Raw genomic sequence first — 9,647 nt, forward strand, 5'->3', positions numbered from 1 at the left:
AAGTATCGAAAATCAGGCACTAATCAATCTTAAAACCAGTATCGAAACTAGATCCTTATTTTTTGCAGGTATCGATACTAAAAAAGTCAGAAATTAACCTTTTCATATTTTAAACAAAGAACTGACAAAAAAAACAACAACAAAAAACTTACTAGGGTTGTCGTAAGTATCGAAAATCAGACACTAATCGATCCTAAAACCAGTATCGAAAACTAGATCCTCATTTTTCACAAGTATCAGTGCTAAAAAAGTCAGAAATAACCTTTCCTGAATCGCTTTAGAATGATCTTGAAAAGTATAAGAGCACATAGACTAGTATACGCTCATGGACCTGGTTTAGTCCTGGTTTAGTCCTGGTTTAGTCCTGGTTTAGTCCTGGTTTAGTCCTGGTTTAGACCTGGTTTAGTCCTGGTTTAGACCTGGTTTAGTCCTGGTTTAGTCCTGGTTTAGTCCTGGTTTAGACCTGGTTTAGTCCTGGTTTAGACCTGGTTTAGACCTGGTTTAGACCTGGTTTAGACCTGGTTTAGACTTGGTTTAGTCCTGGTTTAGACCTGGTTTAGACCTGGTTTAGACCTGGTTTAGACTTGGTTTAGTCCTGGTTTAGACCTGGTTTAGACCTGGTTTAGACCTGGTTTAGACTTGGTTTAGTCCTGGTTTGACCTGGTTTAAACTTGGTTTAGTCCTGGTTTAGACCTGGTTTAGACCTGGTTTAGACTTGGTTTAGTCCTGGTTTAGTCCTGGTTTAGACTTGGTTTAAACCTGGTTTAGACCTGGTTTAGACTTGGTTTAGTCCTGGTTTAGACCTGGTTTAGTCCTGGTTTAGACCTGGTTTAGACCTGGTTTAGACCTGGTTTAGAGTTAGTCCCTGGTTTAGACTTGGTTTAGTCCTGGTTTAGACTGGTTTAGTTTAGACTGGTTTAGACTGGTTTAGTCCTGTTTAGACCTGGTTTAGACCTGGTTTAGACCTGGTTTAGACTGGTTTAGTCCTGGTTTAGACCTGGTTTAGACTTGGTTTAGTCCTGGTTTAGACCTGGACCTGGTTTAGACTGGTTTAGACCTGGTTTAGACTTGGTTTAAACCTGGTTTAGACCTGGTTTAGACCTGGTTTAGACCTGGTTTAGACTTGGACCACTGAGGGGTTGCACAGATCTAAGGCCATGTAGGAATAGAAAAGAAAGTTCTCAAATTTTATGCTGAAAATCACATTCTACCGTCTAAAGAAAGAGCATTTTTATTGTCATTGTGGTATCGGAATCGGTATCGAGTATCGTGACAACATTAAAACTAAAACAAGATTCATATTTCGCAGCCTGTTTGTGCCGATCTAAACAACAATATTATCATTTTCTTAATGCAAAATAAGCCCAGAGATTTGTTTGTGGATGAAACTCTTGTCCTTCCAAAACCTGCAGACTTTGTGATTTTCCAAATTACGTGACATTGAGCGATGATCTGGTTTGGATTCATCTCACTGATCTCATTTACATGTTCAGGAAAAGTGAAAGGACGACGACGCAGCCTAAAGGAGAAGTACGAGTTCAGTCAAGCAGGTGAAAAGACGACTCCACCCAGAAACTGAAATCTGATTTTAAGAGAACGCTTTTTAGAATAGGTCTGGACAAAGCCTTTTGACAAAGAGTTTTCTAATCACTCCGCACCTGATGCCCCGGGGCGGACTGGCACGAGCGAGGCCGCCAATCTGCGCCATCTGCCCCCTCCAAACCATCAAAAGGAGGGCAGATGTTACTAAAGATTAAAGCTGGGTATCGTTACGAAATTGCCGATACGATACAAACCTCGATACAGCGAGCTTACGTTTCGATATATATTTCAACTCGATTCGATACGGTTCAGTAAAAATAAAGGCAAAATCGTGGCTGTGATGCTAAAAGTCTTTGTTAAACCACTTCTTCTTCTGCAAAGTTCATATGAAACACAAACATTTTAATCATCAAAACTGTGAAAATGTCAAATGTGTCGCATAAACGAGTTTCCTTCCACTAAACAAACAACAAAACTGTAGCTGGAACAAAATAATTACCTAAAATGAATCAAAAAATACTCTTGGTGATGTATTGATACAGTATCATCACATTAAACAATGCAATATTTGGATATTTTTGCACACCCTTGTTGTGCAGTGGGTGAGACTAGGGCTGAGTATCATTCAGAAGTTGCCGATACGATACATGGGCCACGATACGACACATTTCTCGGTACAGTGAGCTTTCGGTTCGATATTTCAAAAATGCGGTTCAGTAAAGAAATAAAGTGTAAATCATGTCTCTGATACTAAAAAAAACACTTCTTGTGCAAAGTGAATATGAAAAAACAGCCATTTTAATCATCAAAACTGTGAAAATGTCAAATGTGTCACATAAACGAGTTTCCTTCCACTAAACAAACAACAAAACTGTAGCTGTAACAAAATAATTTTGTAAAATCTACCAAAAAATCCTCTTGGTGATGTATCGATACAGTATCATCACATTAAACGATGCAATATTTCGATATTTTTGCACACCCTTGTTGTGGAGCGGGTGAGACTAGGGCTGAGTATCATTCAAAAGTTGCCGATACGATACATGGGCCACGATACGACACATTTCTCAGTACAGTGAGCTTTCGGTTCGATATTTCAAAAATATGGTTCAGTAAAGAAATAAAGTGTAAATCATGTCTGTAAAACTAAAAGTGTTTGTTAAACCACTTCTTCTTGTGCAAAGTTCACATGAAACACAAACATTTTAATCATCAAAACTGTGAAAATGTCAAGTCAAGTCAAGTTTCCTTCCACTTAACAAACAACAAAACTGTAGCTGTAACAAAATACTTCAGTAAAATAAACCAAAAAATACTCTTGGTGATATATCGATACAGCAGCCCACGATATCGATACTGTATCATCACATTAAATGATACGATATATCGTGAAAATAACGAGAAAGTTGGAAATCGTTCTGTACAGAGTCTGTGTTTTTGTGTTGTTTTTTTTCATTGCACATGCCACATCTCTCTTAGAAAAGCTGCGTGAAGTGTCTTGCTCAAGGACATAACAACACAGGCGCACTAGAGTCTCTGTGTCCAAAGTCCTCGCTTCATTTCCAAGACCGGACCGGATCTAGACCAGGTTCCTTTTGGACACCGTTTTTCATTTTAAGTTTTGTTTTCGTTTGTCGTTTTTACGTTGTGTCCGACTTTCGGTAATCCTGCGTGTTTACACCCCACTGCGTGACATCATCGAGTGCGAGCGAGCATTATCACGACTCCCTGGACTCAGTAACGGGATCTTTAATCAGTCAAACCTCCTCAACTCAGTAAAAAAAAAGAGTTAAAGTTAGAGTGTGCAACTTTCTGGAGATGGTAGGAGTCAAAAAAAAAAAAAAAAAGAGGTTTAATTTTAGTCTAAAAAGTGATGTTTGTGCTTTTAAGTCATCATTTTTCGAAGGTGCACTTTGTATTTAGAGTAATTTCAAGACATTTTATTTATTCTTTACGCAAATTAAACGTACTGCTTCTTTCAGAAACTGCGATTTCGTGTTAAAATGTTTGATTTTCTCCATCGAGATGTTACTGCTTTGGCTGGAATGTTTCGCAGTGCAGCATTAAACCTTTCTATTTTCAAGGAAACCAAACCAGACCAAGCTACAAGTCAGATCTGCGGAGAGGTAATCGTGTTTTTCTAAGAATTACTGAGCTATAAAACGATAAAAAATTGTAAAGTAAAGTTGTTAAACGTCCACAAAAACAAGCAGGTGACGGACTCTCCACCAGAAAAGTTACACAATGCACCTTTAATAATACGCTTAAGGAATCCACAAAACTCGTAGCTTCTGATTTCGGTTTTAAAAAAATGTCGTTTTGGGTTTTTAATTCGATTCAAATCAAGAAAAATCTAATCAGAAGTTGGTTGTTGGCGTCTCGTTGGCACGTTTCAATGAACTCACAAATGATCGTAACTCTGGTTTACGAAATCACTTTACACAACTTTAAAAATGTTCAGCTACAACCTACGATCCCAGAAACATTTTTTTTTGGACACTTAAAACGATATTAAACTTGATTTAAGCACAAAATTCCTGCTCGGTTGCGCGTTTCGAACAGCATACGCTTTTTTTTTTTTTGCTTTTTTTTTTACAGTAGCGTCTCCAGGTCTCAAACTTTAACCTCTGCCGACGCGACACACGCACGATCACGTACACAGCCCGCGTTTGATGACACCAATCAAAGCAATTAAACCGAAAAGTGCGCCGGATGCCCTACCTGCTCGTGTCGGTCCGCTCGTCCGCGCGCAGAGCCTCGAGCCGTCGGCACAGCAGGCTGACGCAACACGCAGCCAGCAGGAGAGGAAGAAGAGGAAGAAGAGGACGCATCCCGGTACCAAAGTCTGCTCCAAGCGCGCTCCAACGAACTCTCTCTCTCTTTTTTTTTTTTTACGCACAGCCGCGGGGAAACACGCTCCAGCCAATCGGATCAATAAAAAAAAAGTCTTAATCCAGCGAAAAATCCCAAAACGTGGAGTCACCTTGAAGAGAAAAAAGAGAGAAAATGAGCTTTAAACTTTCTGCAAAACGTTAAATTAATAAACTCTCACGCGTTTTCATTCATAAAGACAAATTTGTGCGTAATTTTAACCACTTTTTGCTTTTATATGTTCAAATTTAAACAAAAATTGTGAATAAATCAACCTGGCGATGTTTAAAAACCGTGCGTAAAAGTCCCGTGCGTAAAAGCGGTTTACCTTCAGCTGCGTAAAAGTTTTCCAAAGTGTTCCAAAGGGTTGTTTAGTGTTTTTTTTTTTTTTTTTTTTCTCACTAAATCCACGCGTGCGGGTCGGTCGCGTTGGAAGTCGGGAAAGTGCGAGCCGGCTCTCATGGTGCGTTTAAATAGTGCAGAGGGAGGAGCCGGAGGAGCGCGGCGCGGGCGGGCGGGTAAAGGTAGAGAGCGGCGGGCGGTGATTGGAGGAAGCGGCGGAGAGAGGAGAGGGATGCGCCGGGGACGAAATGGCGCCGCTGCGTGAGACGTGCGCGGAGCCGGAGCCGCGCGAGGGACGAAACACGCTCGAAAAGTGAACTTTGAAGTGAAGCAAGACGAATAACAAATATTTGATTTTTGTAATTTGGAGTTTACTGAAAAAATAAAGGTGCACTGTGTCACTTTTTGGATAGCGTTTTTTGGTTAGGCCTCTTCCAGTCCTTGTTTAGTCCTGGTCCAGTCCTTGTTTAGTCCTGGTCTAGTCCTGGTTTAGTCTTGGTCCGGTCCTGGTGTAGTCCTGATCTAGTCCTGTTTCAGTCCTGGTCTAGTCCTGGTCTAGTCCTGATCTAGTCCTGTTTCAGTCCTGGTTTAGTCCTGGTTTAGTCTTGGTCTAATCTTGGTCTAGTCCTGGTTTAGTCTTGGTCTAGTCCTGGTTTAGTCTTGGCCTAGTCCCGGTCTAGTCCTGTTCCAGTTCTGATCTAGTCCTGATCTAGTCCTGGTCTAGTCCTGGTCTAGTCCTGTTCCAGTCCTGGTTTAGTCTTGGTCTAGTCTTGGTCTAGTCCTGGTCTAGTCTTGGTTTAGTCCTGGTTTAGTCTTGGTCTAGTCCTGGTTTAGTCTTGGTCTAGTCCTGGTCTAGTCCTGGTTTAGTCTTGATTTAGTCCTGTTCCAGTCCTGATCTAGTCCTGTTCCAGTCCTGGTTTAGTCCTAGTTTAGTCTTGGTCCGGTCCTGGTGTAGTCCTGGTCTAGTCCTGGTTTAGTCCTAGTTTAGTCTTGGTCCGGTCCTGGTGTAGTCCTGGTCTAGTCCTGGTTTAGTCCTAGTTTAGTCTTGGTCCGGTCCTGGTGTAGTCCTGATCTAGTCCTGTTCCAGTCCTGGTTTAGTCCTAGTTTAGTCTTGGTCCGGTCCTGGTGTAGTCCTGATCTAGTCCTGTTCCAGTCCTGATCTAGTCCATGTTTAAGCTGCACTGCGTGATGTCATCAGGTGCGAGCGCCTTCCCCAGACTCTCCCTGGTCCTTATCAACCTGGACTCAGTAACACGTGGACGGGATCTTTAATCAGTCAAACTTCCTGAAGTAAATAGAAAAGAAAAGTTAAAGCTTCAGTGTGTAACTTTTTGGAGTCAGGTTTGTGGAATAAACAAAAACTAAATTTTAAAAAACAACAACAACAAAAGAGTTTTATTTTGGAACTCTGAAGTGAAGCGAGACGAATAACAAATATTTGATTTTTGTAATTTGGAGTTTACTGAAAAACTAAAGGTGCACTGTGTCACTTTTCCATTGGCGTCCATCACTTCACCTGCTCGTCTCTATGGATACATCATCGCTCTGTCTGGAATGTTCCACAGTGTGACATTAAACAGTTCTACTTTACATTTATTTAATAACAGGAGGTTTTGTAGTTCAGAAAGATTTTTTATTACTTATTTTTCAATTTTATTTTGACTTGTACATAAATATTTATGTAATATTTATGTAATAATGTAACAGTTATATTTATTTGACACTTTCTTGCTATTTTTGCGACTTATTTAGAATTAATTATTATGATATTTATATTTTTTACTCTTTATTATATTACATATTATATATGATGTGTGAGCTGCTGTGTCAGGAAAGTTTGTCTAAGTTTAAGGGTCTAAACAGTGAAGTTTTTATTCATTTTGGTCTTTCGTCCACATGGAGCCAGTGTTTCGGGCGAAAACTGAGTTTTTGAGAACAGGTTCCAGAGTGGAAGAAATCTGAGAACGTCGGCGTTACGTTGTCGTGTGGACAAACAAACCGCAGCTTTTGGAAAGGATGACGTCATGACCTCATCATCATCAGGCTCCTCTGATGCAGCGATGGCCGCAGCCCTTGAACTCGCCTCTGCAGACCACAGGACCGTTTCCGAAATGTGACAGGTGCAGCCTACAGAGCCGCTCCTGTCGCCAACAACCGAGACACACTGTTAACACTAATACTAACAACACACACCACAGACACACACACGGATCAATAACACAGACACACGAGGAATTAAACTGATGGATTTTCAAACCAAGTTATTCTAATAATTCTCATCTAAATCTTATGACTAAAAACGAAAACTTGATATTATTTATCTTAAAGTTAAAAAAAAAACTGTGATGAGATCTGCATTATTAAATATTATTATCATTGTTACAGCGCCACATACAGGTGTGGCAGATGTATTACATCATTTTCACTCAATGCTCCGTTGTCGTCTGGACGACGATCCTGGTCTAGTCCTGGTCTAGTCCTGGTCTAGTCCTGGTCTAGTCCTCATGTGTCCTTCTGGTGTAGATATTTATTCTCCGTTAATGTTTGTGGTTCTGGTTCTTCGGTCTTTCTTTTTCTTCTGTATAATAAAGTCTTTACGTCATTAGATACTCTTCCCTGATTGGTTGACGCGACGCATCTGACATGAAAAGTTCAGCATTTTTAACTTTGCCCTGGACGCGCGTCTAGAGAGTCGACGCCAGATTCATGTCACATTGACGCCCAAAAACACATCGACTTCACATTTAAACTGGACGCTTTGACACTCCGGTCTGAACGAGCCTTAAGTCGCCTCTTCACAGATCTGACCTGTAACTTGGTCTGGTTTTGTTTCCATGGAGAAAAACATTTGACGGATCCTTCACCAGAAAAGTTACACAACGCAGCAGGAAGTAAAAGTGTGAGCAAAAACTGAAAACAAAAAGTAAAAGTATCACCAGATGTGAAAGTGCTGAAGTTCCTGTTTAAATAAATCTACTTTTAGACTAAAAATGAAAGTTTTATTGATGAGAAAAATGTGGTTTTAACAGAAAAGAAAGTTGTTTGAGAAAAACAAATGAATCAGTTTTTACTTGCGGTTTGTTTGATACAAATACAGACTTTCAAATGCAGTGAGGTAAAAGTAAAAGATAAAATTATCTATTCTAACAAAATAGCACAGGAGCCTATTTTTTATTTTTGTTTTATTTATTTATTTATTTATTTTAACATTCTGTGCAGTACTTTTACCAGTTTTTTTTTTTTTAAACTGGTAAAAGTACTGCACAGATGCCTATTTTTAATTTTAATTTTATTTATTTTTGTATTATTTTTTTCTGTGCAGTACTTTTACTTTTGTACCAGATTTATGCTAAAGAAAACTACACAACTTTCAAATGCTTTTCTCCATGGAGATGTTATTGCTTGGTCTGGAATGTTCCACAGTATGACTTTAAACCTTTCTATCTTCACAGAGACCAAACCGGACCAAGTTACAGGTCAGATCTGTGGAGAGGCGAAGATGATAACAGTAAAAATGACTAAACTGTAATGTTAAGTCCTTGTTTAGTCCTGGTTCAGTTTTGGTTCAGTTCTCGTTGAGTTCTTGTTTAGTCCTGGTTTAGACCTGGTTAAGTCCTGGTTTAGTCCCGGTTTAGTCCTGGTTTAGTCCTGGTTTAGTTCTGGTTCAGTCCTGTTTTAGTCCTGGTTCAGTCCTGGTTTAGTCCTGGTTTTGTCCTGGTTCAGTCCTGGTTTAGTCCTGGTTCAGTCCTGGTTCAGTCCTGGTTCTAGTCCTGGTTCAGTCCTGGTTTAGTCCTGGTTTTGTCCTGGTTCAGTCCTGGTTCAGTCCTGGTTCTAGTCCTGGTTTCAGTCCTGGTTTAGTCCTGGTTTAGTCCTGGTTTAGTCCTGGTTCAGTCCTGGTTTAGTTCTGGTTCAGTCCTGGTTTAGTTCTGGTTCAGTCCTGGTTTAGTCCTGGTTCAGTTCTGGTTTAGTCCTGGTTTAGTCCTGGTTCAGTCCTGATTCATTCCTGGTTTAGTCCTGGTTTCAGTCCTGGTTTAGTCCTGGTTTAGTCCTGGTTTAGTCCTGGTTCAGTCCTGGTTTAGTTCTGGTTCAGTCCTGGTTTAGTTCTGGTTCAGTCCTGGTTTAGTCCTGGTTTAGTCCTGGTTCAGTCCTGATTCATTCCTGGTTCAGTCCTGGTTTAGTCCTGGTTCAGTCCTGATTCATTCCTGGTTCAGTCCTGGTTTAGTCCAGGTTTAGTCCAGGTTTAGTCCAGGTTTAGTCCTGGTATGGTCCTGGTTTAGTCCTGGTTTAGTCCTGGTTTAGTCCTGCTTCACTTTTGGTTTAGTCCTGGTTACTTCTGGTTGAGTTCTTGTTCAGTCCTGGTTTAGTTCTGGTTTAGTCCAGGTTTTCCAGTCCAGGTTTAGTCCTGGTTTAGTCCTGGGAAAGATCAGAAAAATTTCCATTCATGAAAAAATCACAGATTATTCTGAAATTTGGCGCAGTGACTCTTCATGTCGTCCCGATCAAAAAAGTCAATGACGACCCTACGGAATCTTTCATTGGGTTGCCATGGCGATGCGTCAAAGCGCCCATCTTATCCTAATGGCAAATTTTCATTTTAGTTTCACTGACGAAAGTGAAATTTGGCACAGAGATTCTTCAGGTCTCCTCGATCAAAAAAGTCCAGGGGCCAACGTCGTATTTATCTTTGTTACTCTTTGTTATTATGCCGTAGGGTCAGTCCGTACCAAATCAGCTGTTTTTAAGGAATTTCCCCAATGAGCCGTCTCAGATTTGAATGAAAAAATGCCTAAAAATGTTTAAAATCACCAAATGAAAACATTTTCAACGAGCCAAAACTCAGGAACGACTCAAGGCATTGAGCTAAAATTTAGATTCTTTCATTTTGTGATTTT

General features: G+C 40.3%; 1 protein-coding gene across 1 annotated transcript in view; it reads right to left on the reverse strand.

Moving 5' to 3' along the window:
• The window catches only part of adm2a (adrenomedullin 2a), a 30,442-nt gene extending 25,582 nt beyond the window's left edge, over positions 1–4,860 (reverse strand). Inside the window, exons 1-2 of the mRNA XM_020941059.2 lie at positions 4,742–4,860; positions 4,264–4,525 (exon numbers count right to left, since the gene is read on the reverse strand). Coding sequence (XP_020796718.2) covers positions 4,264–4,373 — 110 coding nt within the window. The 5' untranslated portion in view covers positions 4,374–4,525; positions 4,742–4,860. The remainder of the gene's footprint in view (positions 1–4,263; positions 4,526–4,741) is intronic.
• Between the last annotated feature and the right edge of the window lie 4,787 nt (positions 4,861–9,647).

This window comes from Boleophthalmus pectinirostris, unplaced genomic scaffold (assembly GCF_026225935.1).
Source record: "Boleophthalmus pectinirostris isolate CB_2022bp ecotype Guang Dong unplaced genomic scaffold, ASM2622593v1 HiC_scaffold_2826, whole genome shotgun sequence".
Taxonomy (NCBI): Eukaryota; Metazoa; Chordata; class Actinopteri; order Gobiiformes; family Gobiidae; genus Boleophthalmus; species Boleophthalmus pectinirostris.